This window comes from Cebus imitator, unplaced genomic scaffold, assembly GCF_001604975.1.
Source record: "Cebus imitator isolate Cc_AM_T3 unplaced genomic scaffold, Cebus_imitator-1.0 Scaffold117, whole genome shotgun sequence".
Taxonomy (NCBI): Eukaryota; Metazoa; Chordata; class Mammalia; order Primates; family Cebidae; genus Cebus; species Cebus imitator.
Window position 1 is genome coordinate 2,824,567 of NW_016107432.1, and position 21,675 is coordinate 2,846,241.

The 21,675-nt window shown below is 48.7% G+C and overlaps 2 protein-coding genes and 1 pseudogene across 11 annotated transcripts in view; 2 read left to right on the forward strand and 1 right to left on the reverse strand.

The window, feature by feature from the left end:
* GAK (cyclin G associated kinase) overlaps positions 1 to 2,644 on the reverse strand; it is an 80,316-nt gene extending 77,672 nt beyond the window's left edge. For all 3 annotated transcript variants that reach the window (XR_001828259.2, XM_017538946.2, XM_017538944.2), the window contains exon 1: positions 2,303 to 2,644. Coding sequence is in view for 2 of the 3 variants with exons in the window: in XM_017538946.2 (XP_017394435.1) it covers positions 2,303 to 2,447 (145 nt within the window). In the remaining variant the exon portion in view is untranslated. The remainder of the gene's footprint in view (positions 1 to 2,302) is intronic.
* Positions 2,645 to 2,646: 2 nt separating this feature from the next.
* The window catches only part of TMEM175 (transmembrane protein 175), a 28,917-nt gene continuing 9,888 nt past the window's right edge, over positions 2,647 to 21,675 (forward strand). For 2 of the 8 annotated variants that reach the window (XM_037742160.1, XM_037742163.1), the window contains exons 1-4: positions 2,673 to 2,800; positions 16,660 to 16,843; positions 17,055 to 17,093; positions 19,263 to 19,360. In XM_037742160.1, coding sequence (XP_037598088.1) covers positions 2,681 to 2,800; positions 16,660 to 16,843; positions 17,055 to 17,093; positions 19,263 to 19,360 — 441 coding nt within the window. In that variant the 5' untranslated portion in view covers positions 2,673 to 2,680. Of the gene's footprint in view, positions 2,801 to 16,659; positions 16,844 to 17,054; positions 17,094 to 19,262; positions 19,361 to 21,675 lie in introns of all 8 variants that reach the window. The other 6 variants (XM_017538953.1, XM_017538950.2, XM_037742161.1 and 3 more) reach the window with 6 other exon arrangements.
* Positions 7,054 to 7,168, forward strand: LOC119472773 (annotated as a pseudogene).

Genomic DNA, 21,675 nt, shown 5'->3' on the forward strand with positions numbered 1-21,675 from the left:
AAAAAAAAAAAAAAAAAAAAAAGAACAAATCTGAAGAAATTAGAAAGATATCTGGCTTCACAGTTCTGCCTAAAAACCCTTTCAACCACAAGTCCAAATTCCTAAAAGCTATAAAAACCATTTTTTCTTAACTCATTTGACAGCAAATCTATCATAACCTCATTTTGGATAAAACCTGACATGAACTGATACAGGGCTAATTACAGACTTTAATTATCCCACAGTGAGAATATTTATTCATTTAATTACAGAAATACTAATGTCTTCAATTACAGAATACTTTCCCAACTCCTCTGGGATTATCCCATGATATACATGGTTACATGCTGCAACGATCATTCTGAAACCTGAAAAATTCTGACACTGCAAATATCTGTGCTAAAGCGCTCGATTACGGGCCATCGCCATGTTTACGTAAGACAGCCTATGTTCTGAGGTTGCTGTCCAGACAAAACTTATTTAAATATGTTTATGTAAATTAAAATCATTCAGTTTTCACACCCTGTTTCAGTTCAAAGAGCCTTCAAAGTACTCAGGAGGCTGCAGGCCACCTGTTAAGTTTACAAGGAGGAAATCTACAGCTCCTAATTGCATTGGTTATTCTCATGACTCGCCCAGATAGCCAAGGGAAACAAGTTCTTTTGCACAACCTCAGCAGCCACCCACATTTCCTTGTTCTTCTTCCTGGGCGCTGAGTGACCCACAATCTTCTTTCTTTACGAGAATCTTATCCAGGCCCCAGTGAGGGTGCATTCTCCATCCCTCCCATCCCATCCATGCCATCGCCTGCTTGGCCCCTTCCCAGAGGTCACCCTGTCTGGACCACCCCCAAGGATCTGTCCCCATGCTGCCTCGTCTCTCCATCCCAGAGCACAAGTCTGAAGTTCCAGAAACCAAGTCCTGTCCACTACAGATTCCTTAAAGAATGAAGATTACCACCTAGTTATTTCCATAATAAATGAGTTGATCGGGGGGAAATCTGTCATCTAACAGTTGTGAAAGAATGTCACACTTCAGCCCCCACCTCTGAAAGAAGAGCTGAGAGCTTTCTTACCAAATCATACCCAAAATCTGTTTGGTCTTGACCACAATGGAGACAAAGTGTATGATAACGCTACAGTCAAAATGTCTCTACAAGCCTTCTGTGATAATCAGAATTTTGGGATAGCTTCCTCTCTGGTCACAGGGCGGCCACCTGGACAGGCTAACCCTCCAGCCCTGAGAGGTACCACGGAGCGGGTGAGGGCTTCTGTGTACCTTCACTCCCTCTCCCTGTGCCAACACAGCAGGATAGACTTATGTTTCAGCACCGGAGTCAACTGTGTTTAGCCAATAAACTTCACAGCCAGTGAAACGTGACACACCCCCAGGCACCACTGGACAAAAAAGTAAGGAAGATCCACAAGAGAGAATGGGACCCACTGACACTGGGGATCGATTCCGTGTGACGGAAGGAGAGGACATTCAGGAAGCTAGAAATGGCATGCAGAAACGAAACTGACTAGAGACTAGCTCAAGAGTACTTAAGCTGAGCGACCTGTTCACTGGGCAAGTTCAATGTAGGTCACAACTACTCGCTCTGCTTCCTGAACTACACATGCAATCACACAAGTAGATGTTCACCGGGAAGAGAAACACTGAGGTGCTAAGAAGGGGTCACGAGATCAAGAGACACAGCCCTGTCTACCCTCAGCAACCCAACCCCAGGCTAAGACCCCAACTACCTGCCACGCGTGCGTAACCACCAACTCTGAAGTTCCCTGGACTCTAGAAGAACCAGTCCTGACCTCCAAAGTCCAGCCCTGGCCCTGCCTGCCCGATAACCCTAGATGTCAGGGGAAAAAGGGCCAAGGCCCACCTCCTGCACCGCTCACCTCCTGACTCCAGCTGCCGGCCTTCTCGGCACCCTCCCTCAGCCTCCGCTATGGCCCCCACCCAAGCTCCCTGCCTGCCACCATCCTCACTGTAACATCTTCCCCCACCCACCCTGAGGGGGTCCCCAGGCCCCAGGCCTTGCTGCAACTTGACCCTACTCCTAGAACAAGAAGTACCCGACCCGAACCCAGCCTCGGCCTTCGCAATCACCGCCAGCAGGCACTGACCCACGCCCCACTGTGACCCTCGCCTGGACCTGACCCGCGCCCCCGGCAGAGACCCTCCCCTGGCCGACTGTGACCCACGACCCCCGCCGGGACCCTCCCCAGCCCCGACCCACGCCCTTCCACTCCGAGCTGACGCTGCCCGCAGCGTTCGGGAGACGACACTCCACGGCCGCACCCGCGCTGCCGACCCGGGGCCTCACCTTCCGCCAGAACCCGCCGCACCCGCAGCCGCAGCTCGCCCAGTTCCACCGTCTGCCCCACGAAGTCACTGTGGTCGCGGCCGGAAGCGCCGCCCAGGGAGCCTGGGCCCGCCAAGAAGTCGAGCGCCGACTGCAGCAGCGACATGGCGGTGTCAGCGCCGCACCCCGCGGCAGCCGGAGTGGTCGGGCTCGGGCTCCCGCTGCCTCGCTCTCCGGGTCCGCTCAGCAACCGCCAGCCCCGAGCGGCACCATCTTCCGCCCCGACGCCGTGACGTAGGCGCGCGTGAGGGCGCGTCGCGACAGGAGGCGTCGCGGCCCAGCCCCATCCCCTCCGCTGCGGCCTCACTTCCTGACTGCGCGCGCAGACGCAGAGATCTGATGCAGACAGCGCGTGCGCGGCGTCGCGGGACTCGTGACGGACTTCCTGCCGTCAAGCGCCCGGCTGGCCTGACTCAAGCGGAGGCGCGCGGAGCAGTCGCCGTGGCGATTCCCGCCCAGGTAGTTCGGCGCCGCATCCCCGCTCCCGCTACCGTTCCCCACATGGTCTGTTTTGCGGGAGGCTTCTCAGCTGTCTCCGGTTTAAGCGCTTCACCATCCTCTCGGTGGAGTCCGCTTCCCGCTTGCTGTTAGCAATGGGAGAAAAATGGGTTCGCGCACTCTTCTCTCAGTTGGCTAAGGAGCACGGAGTTAGCGTCCTAAGCCTTAAGTAAATACTTTTTTTGTTTTCTGAGGTCGGCGTTTCCTGTGACGCTTAGCGAGTAAGGTTGGCAGCCGCCTCCCGGCAGCCGGGCGGCAGATTGCAGGTGAAAGGCTGCTGCACTCCCCTGTCTTCCGAGCAGAGGGCCCGAGTCTGGGCTGGGGCAGCGACCAGTCGTGGGAGCCGGGGGCCAGAAAACCTTCGTTCTGGGCAACCGCACCCTGCAGAGGCTGCCCTGTCACCCTCAAGGTTCGTTCGCACCCTCACCTTTTCCAAGACAAAAAGCAGGTCCTCTTGAGCCACTTGGAAGGGTTCACAGTGCCCAACATGAAAAGGTGACTTTCCTTATAGGACAATAAGGGAATGGTTCACGGAAAATGCATTTTTAGTTTTTGACCCACGCAGTATTTGGGGGTTGGGGGTGGATAGCAGGACGTGAATTAGTTGCTGTCATTTAAAGACCGGGCGCGGTGGCTCACGCCTGTAATCTCAGCTACTCGGAGGCTGAGGCAGGAGAATCGCTTGAACCCGGGAGGTGGAGGGTGCAGTCATTGAGCCAAGATTGGGATCGCAGCACTGCACTCCAGCCTGGGCAACAGAGTGAGACTCCGCCTCAAAAAAAAAAAAGGCCTAAACTTTAAAACCTAGTTTTTCAGCTTCTGTAGAAAAATCAAACCTATCAATATTGGACCCCAAATCACGTGTGTTACCAGTTACCTAGAGCGGTCCCTTCAGGTAAGACACAGTCATTTGCCTGGCCGGTTTGGCTCATGTATGTTACCTGCCTGGTCCCTGTAGTCATTTGAGGTTGCAACCCTTTGCGTAGAGTATTTGTTCTCAAACTCAAAAATGGATTCTAAAGCTCAAATCAGCATCTTACCTGTCCCAGAAGCTGACATCTGTTATCTTTATCATTAAAAGATAATAGGCTCAGCTCATTGGAACACTTACCTATTTTATGGAATGAAGTGTTGCATGAAGCCAAATGAGATCTTCAAAATGACAATAGCAGTAGCTTAGTTTATACAGTGATTTATTGCTTACAACATTCTTTTTTGTAATGATTCATTGTAATGATCCTAAAACATCTTTGTGAAGAAAGCACAGTATAATTATCCCCCTTTATTTTGGGATGAGAAAATATGCTTAAAATGCCATTATTTGGCCAGGATCAACAAGCAGTACAGCTAAAATTCAACACAAGTCACGGCTTTTCCAGCCACTGCATTTGTCTGCTAGACTGGAATAGAAGGATCAAGAGCTCAGGAAGGAGTCCATGCTGGAGACATATACTTGGGCATCTTCAGCATGTAGGCGGCAGTTGGCTCGAGGAGCTGAAGAGAAGACCAACAGAGATGGCATATTAGACATAAAGAGGTTAGAATCTTCAGAGAATGGACAGCATATGGAGAAAGAGCAGCCAGTGAAGGAGGAAGGAAACCAAGAGCCAAGGAGTGAGGATGTTTGGGTCCGAGAATGTAGTTCAAAGTGTTGAATGCCACTTAAAAAGTTAAATAGGAAAAGAAGTGGAAGATACGTGTTTTCACCAAGAATAGCTTCATTGGAGTAATGAGGTGGAAGCTACATATTACCACAGTGGAGGAATGAAGAGATGATGAGGTAGAGATGGCAAGTAGGGATAAGAAGTTTGGCTGTGAAGAAGAGAATACGGGAGCTAGAAGGATGATGTAGTGTTGAGATGGCTTAAGATGAGAGATTCTTGAGCAGCCTAAAGCTAATGGAAAGGAGAGAAGGTTTGCTGGTACAGAAGAAAGAGGAATAATAAGAAAATTCTATCTTAATGAGATGTCCTCTATCTTTTATAACACAGGTGGGGAATGACATCCAAAGTATAGGTAGAGGTGTTTGCTTTGGACACAGGAAAAACAGGAGAGGAAGAAATGTGGGTTGTAGTTGCAGGTAACTTTATGTATTTATTGGAATGAAAGTGAAGAAATTATCTAATGGCTTCTGTTTTCATTGTGAATGAGGAAAGAAAAACATCAACTGAAAGTGAGAGGGAGGTAGGAAACCCAAGATTTAAGAAGTGTTGAAAAGATCTAAAATAGCTATTACAGAAAACCTAGTAAATAATTCACTAGAAAGCATGATAGAGTTTAAGCACTCATTTGGAGGCCACGAACTTATACTGGCATGACCTAGGATCAAGTGATGATTTCTAAACCGTGTAATTACTTTGAAACCAGGGTCAGACTACTTATGAATGTGTATGGAGCACCTTCTTTTTTCTTTTCTTTCTTTTTCTTTTTTTTTTTTGAGACTGAGTCTCGCTTTGTCACCAGGCTGGAGTGCAGTGGCATCGTCTTGGCTCAGTGCAACCACCACCTCCCGGGTTCAAGCAATTCTCCTGCCTCAGCCTCCCAAGTAGCTAGGACTACAGGCACATGCCATCACGCCTGGCTAACTTTTTGTATTTTTAGTAGAGATGGAATTTCACTGTGTTAGCCAGGATGGTGTCGATCTCCTGACCTCGTGATTCGCCCACTTGGCCTCCTAAAGTGCTGGGATTACAGGCGTGAGTGACTGCACCTGGCCAAGGAGCACCTTTATTTAGTGGCATTGAAGTAGATGCTACAGTAATACTATCTTAACCCGAATATCTATCTTCATATCTCATCTGAATTCTCAGATGCTTGTACTTAGATATCTATCTCGCCACATATATAAACATGTATATATCCAAAACTGAATTTATAGTCTTAATCCCCATACCAGGTCTTCTAAATTTTATTGCAAATAATATTATAAAAAATTAAGAGGATCATTTTATAATGATGAAGGGGTGAATTCATCAAAAAGACATAATAATCCTGAACATTTATGCACCTAACAACAAAGCTCTAAAATACATGAAGCATAAACTGATAGCTGCAAGGAGGGAGAAAAATCACAATTGTACTCGGAGATTGATGTAGTTGGAGAATATTATTTCTCAATAAATAATAGGATAAATAACCAGAAAATCACTAAGGATATAGTAGACTTGAACATAACTGTCAACCGACTTGACATAATGAACATGTGTGGAACATTCCTCACAATAGCAGCCTAGAATACACAATTTTTCAAGTGCATTAAAACATTTACTAAGCCTGATCGTATTCCAGTCTACTAAACCAGTATGTTATCTGACCAGTATGATATTTAATATTAAAGTAGAAATCATTAACAGATAGGAAAATCCTGTGAATATTTGGAAACTGAATAACTCACTTTTTTTTTTAACTCACTTTTAAATAACTCATGGGTCAACAAAGAAAAGGGAAATTACAAAGTATTTTAAACAGAATGAAAATGAAAATACAGCATTTAAAAATAGTGGGATGCAGCTAAAACAGTATTAAAAGGTAGGCCTCGAATCAGTGATCTCAGCAGTCACCTTAGGAAACTAGAAAAGTCAGCCAGGCATGGTGGCTCATTTTGGTAGGCCAAGGCAAGCAGATCACTTGAGGTCAGAGGTTTGAGACCAGCCTACCCAACATGGTGAAACCCCCATTTCTACTAAAAATACAAAAATTAGCTAAATGTGGCAGTGCACGCTTGCAGTTCCAGCTACTTGGGAGCCTGAGGCCAGAGAATCACTTGAACCCAGGAGGCGGAGGTTGCAGTGAGCTGAGATCGTGCCGCTGTACTCCAGTCTGGGCCACAGGGCAAGACTCTGTCTCAAAAAAAAAAAAAAAAAAACAAAAACCTGGAAAAGTAAGAGCAAACGAAACCCAAAGTGAGTATAAGAAGGCAGATAATAAGTATCAGAGTGGAATTCAAAAAAATAGAAAACAAAAGCAATAGAGAAAATCAGTGAAACTAAAAGCTGATTCTTTGAGATTAATAAAACTGAAAAATCTCTGGTCACACTGAACGAGAAAAAGACAAGACACAAATTACCAGTGTCAGGAATGAGAGATGACATCACTACTGAAAGGATAATCAGAGACTGTTATGAACAACTTCAGGCCAACAAATTCAGCATCTTAGACGAAACAAATTCGTGGAAAGCACAAACTACTTAAGCTCTTTTAAGAAGAAATAGATAGTGTGTATGAAAGGAAAGAAGGCTAGCACTCTGCTTGACAAGGATGAGAGAGGCCGTGACACACACACAGTTAAGGCATTGCAACATACTTCGTGCCATCTAACCATCTTTTTTTTTTTTTTTTTGAGGGGAGGTAGACTGTAATTGAATTGCTTGTAACACAAAAAATAAATACTTGAGGGGATGGATACCCCATTCTCCATGATGTGATTATTACACATTGCACGCTTGTATCAAAACATGTACCCCATAAATAGATATACCTACTATATACCTACAAAAATTAAAAATTTAAATGTTTTTTAAAAAGAAGGAAATAAATAACCTAAATAGCTCTACGTCTATTAAAGCATTGAATTTATAGTTGACAAATCTTCCTTTAAAGAGGACTCCAGACTTGGCTGGGTGAGGTGGCTCACACCTGTAATCCCAGCACTTTAGGAGGCCAAGGCAGGCGGATCACCTGAGGTCAGCAGTTCGAGACCAGCCTGGCCAACATGGTGAAACCTCATCTCTACTAAAAATACAAAGATTAGTGGTGGTGGGTGTTTGTAATCCTAGCTACTTGGGAAGCTGAGGCAGGAGAATTGCTTGAACCCGGGAGGTGAAGGTTGCAGTGAGCCAGGATCGCTCCACTGCATTCTAGCCTGAGTGACAGAGGGAGACTCCATCTCAAAAAAAGAAAAAAAGTGAAAAAACAAAATGGGTCATCTCAGTAGATCCAGAGAAGCATTCGACAGAATCCAACATCCATTACTGATTAAAAAAAAACAACAACAAACCAAGTAAAATGAAACTTCTTCAACACAGTAAGGGCATCTGTGAAAAACCTGTGGCTAGCATCATATGAAATAATAAAAGACTGAATATTTTCCTAAGACCAGGAACAAGCCAAGGCTGCCTGTGTGATCTCACAACTATTCAGTATTGTAGTAGAAATTCTTGCCAACGTAATAAGGCGAGATAAAGTGCCGGCACCAGGTGCGGTGGGTCACACCTGTAATCCCAGCACTTAGGGAGGCTGAGGCAGGAAGACAACCTGATGTCAGGAATTTGAGACCAGCCTGGCCAACATGATGGAACCCCATCTCTACTTAAAATACAAAAATTAGCCAGGCGGGGTGACACGCACCTGTAATCTCAGCTACTCCAGAGGCTAAGGCAGGAGAAACACTTGAACCTGGGAGGTGGAGGTTGCAGTGAGCTGAGATCACACCACAGCATTACAGCCTGGGGGACAAGTGAGACTTGGTCTCCAAAAAAAAAAAAAAATATATATATATATATATATCAGATATAGAAAGAGCTACTAGTGAGTTTACCAAGGTAGCAGGATACAAGATAAATATGCAAAAATCACTTCATTTCTATATACCAGCAATAAATATTGGAGGTTGAAACTAGAAACATTTACAGTAGCATCAAAAAGTCTGAAATACTTGGGTTAAATGTGAAAAAAGATGTGCAAAACTTATATGCTGAAAACTATGAAACTTTGCTGAAAAAAAATTCAAACTGATAGTAAATGGAGAGATATGCCATATTCATAAACTAGGAGATTCAACAGTGCAGTTCTCAAACTGATGTGTAGATTCAATGTAATCCAGTCAAATTCCCAGCAGCCTGTAAGAATTTCACACATAGTTTCCAAAATTTATTTGGCCCTGCAAAGGAGCTAGAACAGCCAAAACAAGTTTGAACAAGAAGACAAAACTGTGTGGCATACATTACCTAACTTAAACACTGAAAGCCACGGTAGTCAGCCACTGTGGTGGCTGGGTGTAGAGGTGTGTGCCTGTAGTTGCAGCAACTTGGCATGTTGAGGCGGGAGGATCTCTGAGCCTAGGAGTTTGAATCTAGCCTGGGCAACAGTGTGGAGTTACTATAAAGATAGCTAACTAGGTAAATAGAAGAGTACAGAAATTGGTTCACAGGTATCTATGGTGAATTGATTTTTTATAAATGTGCAAAAGTAGTTCATTGAAGAAAGAATAATTGTTTCAACAAATAATACTGGAAAAATTAGATATTTGGGGTTTTTTTGTTTTTGTGTTTTTCAAGTGATTCTCCTGCCTCAGCCTCCTGAGTAGCTAGGATTACAGGCATGTGCCACCACATGCAGCTAATTTTGTATTTTTAGTAGAGATGGGGTTTTTCCATGTTGCTCTGGCTGGTCGTGAACTCCCGACCTCAGGTGATCCACCCACCTTGGCCTCCCAAAGTGCTGGAGTTACAGACGTGAGCCACTGCGCCCGGCCCAGACATTCATATGTTTTTTTAAAAAAAAAAAAAATGGAAACTTGGGCCAGGTGCAAGGACTCATGCCTGTAATCCCAGCTCTTTGGGAAGCCAGGGCGGGCTGAACACTCGAGGTCGGGAGTTTGAGACCAGCCTGACCAACATGGTGAAACCCCATCTCTACTAAAAATATAATAATTAGTTGGGCATGGGGATAGGCGCCTGTAATCCTAGCTACTTGGGAGGCTGAAGCAAGAGACTTGCTTGAACCCAGGATGCAGAGGTTGCAGTGAGCCAAGATCACACCACTGCACTCCAGCCTGGGCAACAGAGTGAGGCTCTGCCTCAAAAAAAAAANAAAAAAAAAAAAAAAAAAAAAAAAAAAACCGAGGAACTTTAATCCATACCTAGCACTATATGTAAAAATTAACTTAAAATCATAAATCTAAAGGTGAGATCTGAAACTGTAAAACTGATAGAAGAAAATCTATGAAATGTTCTGTGAGATTTTTAGCCATGACACTAAAAGCATGATCCATAAAGGAAACAGATGAACTGGATTCCCTCAACATGAAGAACTTCGTAATACACCGTTGGAAATAGCCCATATGAACAGTAGGTAAATAGATAAACTGATAAGTCCATAATATGGGATATCATTCAGTAGTAAAAAGATAAGCTGTCAAGCAACAACAATACTTGAAGGAACCTGAAATGCATATTGCTTAATGAAAGAAGTCAATCTGAAAAGGTTACATAGTATATGATTCTAACTATAGAGCATTCTGGAGAGGCAAAACTGTGAAGACAGTAAAAAGAACAATAGGCACGGTGCAGTGGCTCACGCCTGTAATCCCAGCACTTTGGGAGGCTGAGGCGGGCAGATCAATTGAGGTCAGGAGTTTAAGAGCAACCTGGCCAACTTGGTAAAACCCCATCTGTACTAAAAATACAAAATTAGCCAGGCATGGTGGCGGGCGCCTGTAATCCTAGCTACTTAGGAGGCTGAGGCAGGAGAATCGCTTGAACCCAGGAGGTGGAGGTTGCTGTAAACCGAGATTATGCCACTGCACTCCAGCGAAACTCCATCTCAAAAGAAAAAAAAGAGCAATAGTTGCTAGGTGTTAAGGGAGAAAGAGGGAGGGTGGAGCACTGGAGATTTTTAGGGTGTTAAAACTATTCTGTGTCATACTGTTTTGATGAAAATAGGTCATTTTACATTTGTCAAAACCCATAGAAGGTACAGCAGGGAGTGAACCCTAATGTAAACCACAGACTTAATTGTAATGTATGAATATTTGCTTGTCAGTTGTGACAGATGTGTCATACTAATGTAAGATTAATAATAGGGGAAAGGGGGAGGGGGTGTGAAGCTGTATAAAAGAACTCTGTACTTTCTGCTCAATTTTTGTTTTGTTTTTTTTGAGACGAAGTCTCCGTCACTCAGGCTGGAGTGCAGTGGCACCATCTCAGCTTATGGCAGCCTGTACCTCCCTGGTTCAAGCAATTCTCCTGCCTCAGCCTCCCAAGTGGCTGGGATTACAGACGTGCACCACCACGCCCAGCTAATTTTTGCCCGGCTAATTTTTTGTATTTTAGTAGATAGAGACAGTTTCACCATGGCCAGAATGGTCTCGATCTCCTGACCTCATGATCCGCCCACCTCAGCCTCTCAAAGTGCTGGAATTACAGACGTGAGCTACTGCGCCCAGCCTTGAGTTGATTTTTGTATGTGTATTAGATCAAGTCCAAATTCATTGCTTTGCATGTGGATATTCAGTTGTCCCAATACCATTTGTTGAACAGACTTTTCCCATTGAGTGGTCTTGGCATCCTCGTCAGAATCAGTTAACCATAAATGTAGGGTTTATTTCTGAACTCTCTTGGTTGTGTCTTTATGCTGTCTTCATTATTGTAGCTTTGTACTAAGTTTTGAAATCAGGAAGTGTGAGCGCTCTCAATCTTGTTCTTTTTCAAGATTATTTTGGCTATTATAGGTTCCTTGAATTTTGGGATCAGCTTATTGATTTCTGCATAGATAAGTTGAAATTTTTATACAGATTGCATTGAGTCTGTAGATCAATTTGGAAAGTACTGCTGTCTTAAAAGTATTGTCTTCCAATTTGTGAATAAAGGACATCTCTTCACTTATTTAGGTTTTCTTCAATCTCTTTCAACAAAGTTTTGTACTTTTGTTAAATTTGTTCCTAAATAATTTTTGATGCTATTAGAAATGGAATTATTTTTTAGATTTCATTCTCAGATTGTTTATTGCTAATGAATAAAACATTGTGGCCAGGAGCAGTAGTTGACACCTGTAATCCCAGCATTTTTAAAGGCCAAGATCAAAGGATTACCTGAGCACAGGAATTCGAGGCTGCAGTGAGCTGTGATTGCACCACTGCATTTTAGCCGGGGCCAGAGAGAGACATCATGTCTCAAAAATAATGAAAAATAAGAAACACAGTTTATTTTTGTATATTGATCTTGTTTTCTGCCAACTTCTTATACTCATTTACTAGTATAATAGATTTGGGGGTGTGTATTCCTTATTGTGTATATAAAATCACATCATTTGCAAAGAGAGACAATTTTATTTCTTCCTTTCCAATCTGAATGTCTTCTATCTCATTTTCTTGCCTGATTGCCCTGGCTGGAACCTCTAGTACAATGTTTAGTAGAAGTGATAAGAGCAAACATCACTTGTGTTGTTCCTGTTGGTGGGGGATGTTTACCGACAGAATGATGTTAACTGCAGGGTTTTTATAGATGTCCTTAAACAATATGTGGAATGTTCTAATCATGAAGAGGTGTTGGATTTTGTCTGTTTCTTTTTCTGCATTTATTGAGATGAGCATGTGGTTTTTATCTGTTACTCTATTGATATGGTATATTACAGTAATTGGTTTTCAGATTTTAAGCCAACCTTGCATTTTTGGAATCAATCCCACTTAGTCATGGTATATAATCCTTTTTATATGTTCCTGGACTGCATTTGTTAATATTTTGTTGAGGGTTTTTCTGTCTATAGTCAATATTTACTGATTTTTTAAAAAATAAATTTTAATTGAAAAAATTAAACATAGAAAAATGTTCTAGAAAACAATATAATGAACATGTCTTTCCCGTTATTAGTGCCTAAAGAAATAGATGTTACTTTTCGTCATGTCAGAGTAAGTCCCCTGCATGCTGTCTTTCCTACTGTAATAATTGCAAATAAAAACTAGTACTAAATGAAAAGGTATGTCGAAGCCAGTGGGTTGGTTGGAAAGGGGAATCGCACTTGAAGTGACTTACACAGGTGAGTTTCTCAATTCCTAAGCCTATGCATGGCCTTGTTTGTAGGCGGCCCTCAGTTGCAGGGCTGTACTGGGGGTTCTTGCATAGGCAGTAAAAACTCAGGAAATCCTCATCTTTCTGCCTGGGGTTCCAAAATAGAGCTACACAAATGTAGTCAATTAATGTTTGACCCAAGTGCAAAGGCAATTAATTGAGTGAAGAAAGGAGAGTCTAAAGCGTGGCGTGAGGATGATTGGACATCTGGATGCAAAAAAGGAAACTCCACTCTACTTTGCACATTATGTAAAAATTAATGTAGATCATGGGTCTAAAAGTAGCACCTAAAACCTAAAAACTTGTGGAAGAAAACAAAATCTTTCTGATCTTGGGTTAGGCAAAGAGTTATTAAACACAATAATAAAAGGGTGATCCATAAAAGAATTTTTTTTGTTTTTGAGACAGATTCTTGCCCTGTCTTCCAAGCTGGTTGCACAATCTCGGCTCACCGCAACCCCCACCTCTCAGGATGAAGTAATTCTCCTGCCTCAGCCTCCTGAATAGCTGGGATTACACGCACCCACTACCACACCTGGCTATTTTTTGCATTTTTCGTAGAGATTGGGTTTTGCCATGTTGGCCAGGCTGGTCTTGAACTCCTGACGTCAGGCAGTCCACCTGCCTCAACCTCCCAAAGTGCCAGGATTATAGGCATGAGTCACCATACCCGGCCAAATTATTTTTTTAAGCTGTGCCAAACTGAGTAGCAGAGGAGATGAGCAAGTGCAGGTCTCATGCACTGCTGGTGAGAATGCAGACAGTGCAGCTGCCTCAGCAAATCGTCTGGTAGTTTCTCATGAAGTTAAGTATGTCCTTACAATACGACCTGGCAAAACCACTCCAAGACATTTACCCAAAAGTCATGAAAACATGTTTATACAAGTGCTTGTATGCAAATGTTTATGTGTAGTGGCTTTATTAATAATTGTGCAAAACGAAACAATACAAGTTTTTCAGCTGGTGCGTAGATGCACAAAATGAGGTATGTCCATCCATAGCAACCAAAGAAGTGTGTTACTGATACGGCCAGCAACACGAGTGAGTCTCAAAAGAAGTTAGACTCACTGTCTCTGTAGGGTGCAATTCTGTTTATATATTCTAAAAAAGGCAAAATTGGCCAGGCACACTGGCTCCCACCTGTAATCCCAGCATTTTCGGAGGCCGAGGCAGGTGGATCACCCTAGGTCAGGAGTTCAAGACCAGCCTGGGCAACATGGTGAAACCCCATCTCTACTAAAAGTATAAAAATTCGCTAGGCGTGGTGGCAGGTGCCTGTAATCCCAGCTACACAGGAGGCTTGGGAGAATCCCCTGTACCTGGGAAGTAGAAGTTGCAGTAAGCCGAGATAATGCCACTGCACTCCAGCCTGGGTGACAGAGCGAGACTCTCAAATAAATAAGGCAAAATTACAGTAACAGAAAACAGATCACCAGTTGCTGGGGGTTGGGGAAGCTTGAACACTGCTGCTTGGGGATAGAGCAGTTTGTATCTGGATTGCAGCTGGCTGTGGTTGCGTACCTGTTGCCTTCTAGGTGAGAAGTAACTTGGACACAGCGAAAGCCCCTTCCTGCCTCCTCCCAGCCCCTCCCTGCCTGGGTCACTGCAGTGCTGTCTGCAAGTTAGTGAACATTGTTACTTATGTTTTTGATTTCTTACTGTGTTAATTAAGAATATAGATGGTTTTATGTGTTCATTGTTGACATAAATGGTATAATAGTGTTTTTGAAACTTGGTTTTTTTGGTCTTAACATTGTGTCTTATAGTTTTATACTTATAGATCTGTTTTAACTTTCTGATAGTTTACTTCATGGTTTAATGATTCGTCCCTTACTAGTCAGAATGTTTCTTAGTTAAAACACACCAGCTAGATGTGGTGGCTCTCAATCCCAGCACTTTGGGAGGTTGAGGCAAGCAGATTGCTTGATCTTAGGAGTTAAAGACCATTCTGGGCAACATGATGAAACCCCTGACTCTACGAAAAATACAAAAAATTAGCCAGGTGTGGTGCACACCTGTAGTCCCAGCTACACAGGATGCTGAGGTGGGAGGATCACTTGAGCCTGGGAGGTTGAGGCTGCAGTGAGCCGTGATTGCACCACTGCCTTCCAGCCTAGGCAACAGTATGAGACCCTGTCTCAAAAAGAAACAAAGAAAAGCCACGTGTTGGCACAGTAAAGACCCTAGGCGCTCTCCCGGCAGTCACAGAGACCGCCTAGAATGGACCCTTAGAGGGTGTGCGTGCTGCCCTTAGTTAACCATTGCTCAATTGTTGCTGAAGCTCGTGGTGTCCGTTTGCGTTCCTGCCTCAGCTCCCGTTTTCCCCACACCTTTGCCGCCCGTCACCTCACCCCCACCACCCATTCCTGCCTTGGTTTCTGTTTTCCCCAGGTCCCTGCCCTCCCGGTCGGTCGTATCACTCCTGGGCTCTGGCTGGCCTCTGGCCTCTCACCGTGTCATTTGCGTCTCCTGCTGGGGAAGTCAAATGCCCTGTATGTTTGTTTTTCCCGGCTGGAAGCTGCAGGGAGCCTCCCTCGTCCATCCTCTGGGGTGGGCTTTCCTTGTTTTTGTGTGTCTCGTCTTGGTGTGAGCAGCACGACATCCCTCTTCCCGCGGACCCTTGGCTGGCCAGGCCTCTCAGTCCTCCTACGCCCTTGACAGAGTAAGCAGGAACCCCTTCAGAGTAAAACCGGCCCTGCCTTGTCACTTTCCGGACGCTGAAGGCCTCTCTCTGCACCCTTCCCGAGGAGGTTGTCTCCCCTGGAATGGTGGAGAGCCTGGCCTGGCCTGTCCCCGGCTGCTCCTCTCCTCCTTCCCGGGTGCCACTCCCTCAGACCACCCCTAGATTTCCAGGTAGCACAGAAATTACTTCTGCTTCTAACACTGCTCAATCAGAGGCACCTCTGGAGGCTGTATCTCTAGCCCAGTCTCCTTCCACCCCCGCAGCTCCCCTGCCCTGAGAGCCTCTGGTGCTTCTGTTGTATCCCAGAAACAAGCCCGAAGCAAGCACTCACTGTCCCTCAGGGATGTGCTCTGCTCCGCCTTTCTCACCACAGTGCTGTCAGGGCCTGGTGGGCTCCCCCTTCCCCACTCCACATAAGAGCAGCCCCGATACTCTTAGGAGCTGCTTTCCCACATGCCCTGTGTCTCCTGGGGATACCAGGCCTCCGTCACCCCTCACCTGGGTCATAGAAGCCATAGAAGCCCCTCTGACTGGCGTCCTTGCCAGACTTCTGCCCCCTTCCCTGTTCCAGGGGCGCCTGGCTGCAGGTGGGGCTTAGACAACATGGACCCCTCTGGCCATGTCCTGTGTCTGGGGAACTCATCTCAGTGCCCAGACTCTACCTCGGGTGCAGGGTGCAATCCACAGTGCCCAGTTGGCACGAGGCTGCCCAGCACTGTGCAGCCACACCTCAGCTCTGTCCCCATGAGGCACCAGAGTCTCTTCTGTTCCTAGCACCCTCCACCAGGCATCTTGTTCATCTTCCCAACACATCTCTGATATTAAAAATGCCCGGGAGCTCTGTGCTGAACACAGCTGTGGCATGTGCTGGGTGTGTGCCCAGCCCAGGCTCCCACAGGCGGACTGGAATGCCTGCCCTGGTGCTAACTGGCTGCGTGTGAAGGGCCTTGGTTTCCCCAGAGGTCACCAAGGGAGAGCGAGGCCCCTGTAGGAAACAACCCCAGCATGCGTGCACGGCGCCGAGGGCCCCGCAGGGTCCTCTTCCACGTTTAGGTTGGCCATGGGTGGGCGATCTCTATGCCTTTCCTTCTGTCTTCTGTTCCCTGAGGAGAAACTGAGGCCTGGTTCACCCAGATCAGCATTCACCAGTAACAGGGCCGGGCATGGCATCTGTTGGCCTCTCAGCCTGGAAGCTGGAAATTTGAGGGGCACCTGGGAGAGAACAGAGCAGCGTGGACCCTTCAACTGCGTCCAAGGCCTCCATACCAGCCCTGTCCAGCACCAGGGCTGAGGCTAGATGGCCGACCCCAGGAGTGCCCCACAGGCACGCTCAGACCTGCCTTTCCTCCCAGGCTCCTGTGACTGCTGGGCAGCAGCCCCACCATGTCCCAGCCCCGGGCCCCAGAGCAGGTGCTGGACACACTGGGGGACTGCCCCCCTGGCAGGAGGGACGAGGACGCCAGGGAGGAGATCCAGTGCTCCCAACGCATGCTCAGCTTCAGCGACGCCCTGCTGTCCATCATCGCCACTGTCATGGTCTGTATCTGGCCCCTGTGCAGGCCTGTCCCACCCCAAGCCCCTTGAGGCACTGCCCAGCCGGCCTCAGACCTATCCCAGGTCTTGCCAGCATCCTTGGGTCCGCCATCCCCTCAGGCAGCTTAGGGGGTGCCCAGCACAGCCTTCAAGTCCCCAGTCCCAGCACACCCAGCTCAAGTGTCTCGCTTCCTTCTGTCTCCTTGTTCTTCAGATCCTGCCTGTGACGCACACGGAGATCTCCCCAGAACAGGTAACGGGGCAGGCTGTGCTCTGTGTGTGTGGCTCTGAGAAGACACAGGGTTCCTGACGCCTGACCTGGCACAGGCAGCTGACCCTGCACGCTTCGAAGCTTCTGAGGCTGAGAAGGCAGAGGCGGGAGGCAGGGGCCTCCTTGGAAAGGGAGGGGTTCAGCAAGGCTTGCTCAGCCTGTGCCCACCCCGGTGGAGTTCCTGGCCTCCAGGGAGGGGGCAACCCACTGAGCCTGTGCCCATCCCGGCAGAGGTCCTGGCCTCCTGGGAGGGCAGGGGGCTGGGATCCTAAGGCTCTTTGTCAGAGCTCAGCAGACAAAGGCAGTGCCCTGGTGGTGAGCCAGAGGACAAGTTGGAAGAGGAAGGTTCCAGTCCTGCCCCAAGGACAGAAGTTTCCTTTGTGGGAGGGCAGCTGCCCCAGCAGGTCCCTTACATAGCTGTTCTGCGTAAACAGCAGGGACACGCCCACCCTGGCTGCTCCTACAGGCCTGAAGGTGGGGGCAAAGGGATTACAGGCAGTTTCCGCTTACAGCCACCTTGACTGTTTCTGAGCTAAAGAGCAGCACTCTCAGAAGGGGAGCGACTGGAAGGCGTCTGAGGTGCACATCTGCCTGGCTCGGTGTCCTCGTGACTGGGTCGTGAGGCTCAGCAGTGAAGGTGTAGCCCTTCCTGGGCCAGTGCTGAGGCCGGGGCTCCAGTCCTAACCCGTGAGCTGAGCCTGGGGGACACTGGGAAGTCGTGGGAGCTGCTTAGAGTTCAGCTTTCTCAGCTGTGCAAAGAGGATGATGAGACTTCATGGAGTTTTCATGAGAAGTAGAAACCAGGTAGAGCCTGGCCCAGTTTGCAGGGAGACCCTGGGCAGCAGCAGGTGGCAGGCGGCACAGGTGCTGGGACCCCAGGGCCGCCCCTGCCCTCCCCAGGGAAAACTGCGTTCCCACTGAGGCCCACAGGGTGAGCTTGGCCAAATGCGGTCTTGAGGTGCTGGCCAGGGATGCAACATGCTGACCTTGGCTGCCCCTTTCAGAATGGGGTTGCTGAGACATGGCCACGTCCACCTGAGATGCCCAGGGCAGAGGTCGCATGAAAATGAAGGGCGTGGCTGGTTGAAAATAAGAAAACCCTGCAAGCCTAAACCTGCTCTGACTTCTCTGCTGTCAGGGCACCTTTCAGGGACTGTGGTGTTTAGTGCCCTCTCTTTCCTCTGTTGTCCTAACCGGGTCGCAGGGAGGGTCTGAGCCTCAGTTCTGGAGAGTCAGAAGCTCTTTCAGAGAACACATTTGTGGAAAGAGGGAAAGGTCCGACGTGTGTCCCAGGGACTGGCTAGAGCAGCGGACACCTCCTTGTGAGGAGAGGGGGGCTCCTGGGCTATGCTCACTCTGTAAATAAAAGACAGTCATAACTTTGAAAACCCATGATTTGAAAAGCTAGTTATTGACCCGGAGACCTGCCTGCAAGTAGAGAACCCAGGAAAACAGTAAAGTGGTCAGTTTTCTGTTTGGAGCATTCCTGGAGAGCATGAAAATCCTTCTCAGGGCTGGAGGGGCGAGGGCCTTGGTTGAGTGCAGCGCTGTCCCCAGTGCCTCCTGCTGACCACAGACCCTAGGGCAGGCCGAGGTCCCTCGCAGTTTCCACAGAGGCCCTTACCCACGGCTGCTTCAGAATTGCCTACTCAGGCAGTGCCAAGTCCGAACCTGCTATGGTATGAGCCTGTGTGCCCCTCCAGAGTTCACACACCGACGTCCCACAGTGACGGCGTTGTGAGGTGGAGTGTTTCGGAGGTGACCTGGTGCTTTTGCCTTTTTCTCCCTTCCCACATGAGGACACCCAGAGGGCACCATCCCTGAGGTGGGCTCCTCACAGACATTCAGCTCCTTAAGAGCTGATTGCTCAGCAGGAACAAAAGCAGCAGGAACAACCCACAGAAGACTCCAGAACGCTCCTCTGGGCATGGGCATGGCTCAGTGCCCTGGAGAAGGGGTGGGGGCTGGAGGGGTGGGACCTGAAGGCGCCAGGGTGGACGTGGAGGCTGGACCCTCCCAGGTGCCTCACGGGGCCCACCTGAGGGCCTCGCCCCGTCCTGGGCGGAGGACGGCCCCCGCATGGTGCTGTCTCACTGCCATTCAGGGACACTTGTGTCACTGGGCTCTGACAGCGGTGCTCTTGTACTCCAGCAGTTCGACAGAAGTGTACAGAGGCTTCTGGCAACACGGATCGCCGTCTACCTGATGACCTTTCTCATCGTAACAGTGGCCTGGGCGGCACACACAAGGTGGGGGCCACGGCCGCTCTCAGGGTTCCTGTGCCCCGCACTGCGTCACACACGGGTCCCCAGGGTGGGGGACAGCAGGCGGCTCTTCCCACCCTCATCCCTGTGGGGAAAGCAGGACTTAACAGGCCCTGGGGCCTGGGACGGTGTAGACGGTGCCATAGGCGGAGGTGCTCCCTCCAAGGTGAGACTCCTCTCACGGTTGCTCAGCACTGCCACTGCCTCTCAGCCACGCAGACCGTCCTCCTGCCTGTGAGAGCTGCCTTGAGACCAGGCTGCAGCCAGGCAGGAGACAGCACATGTGCTGCGCCCCATTAACACCGTTGGACGGCACACAGCCTCGTCCTCCTGGGTCTGTGTCCTGGGGCCTCGCCGCACTGCCATCTCCCCAGCAAGGAAGCTATGTCTGCAGGACACACGCTCCAGGGCTGGAGCTTCGCCTTGGAGAGAACAAGGTTCTTTAAGATCCAAGGAGAGGCTGGGCGCAGTGGCTCACGCCTGTAATCCCAGCACTTCAGGAGGCTGAGGTGGGCAGATCACCTGAGGTCAGGAGTTTGAGACCAGCCTGGCCAACATGGTGAAACCCCATCTCTACTAAAAATATAAAAATTAGCTGGGCATGGTGGCGGGTGCCTGTAATCCAGCTACTTGGGAGACTGAGGCAGGAGAATGGCTTGAACCTGGGAGGTGGAGGCCTGGGCAACAGCGTGAGACTCCAAAAAAATGAAAGTTCCAAGGGCCCAGCGCTGCAATGGCCACTGACCACCTGCCCCAGGCAGAGGGACAGGAGGACACCAGGGGTGGAGCTAGGGCTGCAGGGCAGTGGGCACTGGGAAGGCTCCATACCTGCCCTGGGCTGCAGGGCGGTGGTGGCCAGGGAGGCATCAGAGCCTTCCTTGAAAGCATGGCTGAACGTTTCACATGACGGACTTGCTTTCAGCAAGGTGACTGTGTCTATTGGTGACAGATGGGCCTCTTACTTAGGGGAGGGCTTTCTCTTCAGCCTTCCTTGTTCACAGAGCACCCAGGAGACCTACAGCTGGTGGGAGTTTGGTGGGCCACTGACTGTGCCAGACTCGTCATGAGATCATCAGTGTGGATGGGGCCACACACACCCTCCCGTGTGTACCTGTTTGTCCGAGGCCACACCCGCTGTGGAGTTCAGGGCAGGGCAGGGCTGGGGGCTCTGAGAAGCCTGGGAGGGGGCTTCACAGATCTGCTCCGTGTATCCACCGAGGACGTATAGGCCTGTGTGCAGCGCCCCAGTGCTGAGCAGGTCACCAGTGCTGCCATCTCCAGGGAGACGGGGTCCTTTCCATTTCTACTTTTTAGTGAAATGTGCAGCCCGAGTGAGCCCCTGTGTCTGATACCCTGAGGCCACCATTGGGCCCCTGATGGGGTTACAGACCCCCAGGCTGGGGGACTTCAGCTTAGCCAAGCCCAGCCCAGGAAGAGTCCCTAACTTCAAAGTGGGTGATTGAGGCGCACCCTTCCTGCTTCAGAAATGGGGCCGTGTGGGCTGTGCTCGTTTTCCTGGTGACAGGCAGCGCTCCGTGTTTATTCTGTTATGTTTCTTACCTCGTGGGTGTTCCGTGGACTTTTCCACAGGTGTAGAATATGCAGCCCCTGAAGAAGCAATGGGAAAAGAGGGTTTCCTTTTTTCAAAATGGTTTTGGACACAAGGCCTGAAGGTTGAATTCCTCATGCAGAGGAGCTCTAGCTCCACAGAGGGTGTTTTTAGAGGGCTGCAGGCCGGGCCTCTGTGCCTGGGAACAGGAGACACAACCTCCTGAGGACGCACCCGCCCCGGGGGGCCCACAGGCCTCCTCTGACCACCAAGCACCTGAAGACCCCTCAATAATTGCCGTGTCCCTGGCCCCGTGTCTGCATGGTGCAGAGGCACAGGCACAGCCCATGAGCTCCATGAGGTGGCCTGCCCCCAAAGTCGTGCTGGGAAAACCCCAAAGCTACCAGGGTGTGCGGTGGTCTCTTAAAACCAACCCTGCTGAGAGCAGCAGGCTGTCAGTCGGGAGGAAGTAGTGGACAGCCTGTGGATGGGCAGGGCGCTTTCTAGGGAACTTCGCTTCCTCCTCTGTGTTTTCCAAACCCTACACACTAGGTAGAGTTATATGTTTGGTTGGCAGTGACATCCAAGGGTGCTGGGGAGTATGTGCGCGTGCACTAGGTAGGGCTATACGTTGGTTGGCAGTGACATCTCTTAATGGTGCTTCCCCCGGAGGGTGCTGGGGAGTGTGTGCGCGTGCACTAGGTAAGGCTATATGTTGGTTGGCAGTGACATCTCTTAATGGTGCTTCCCC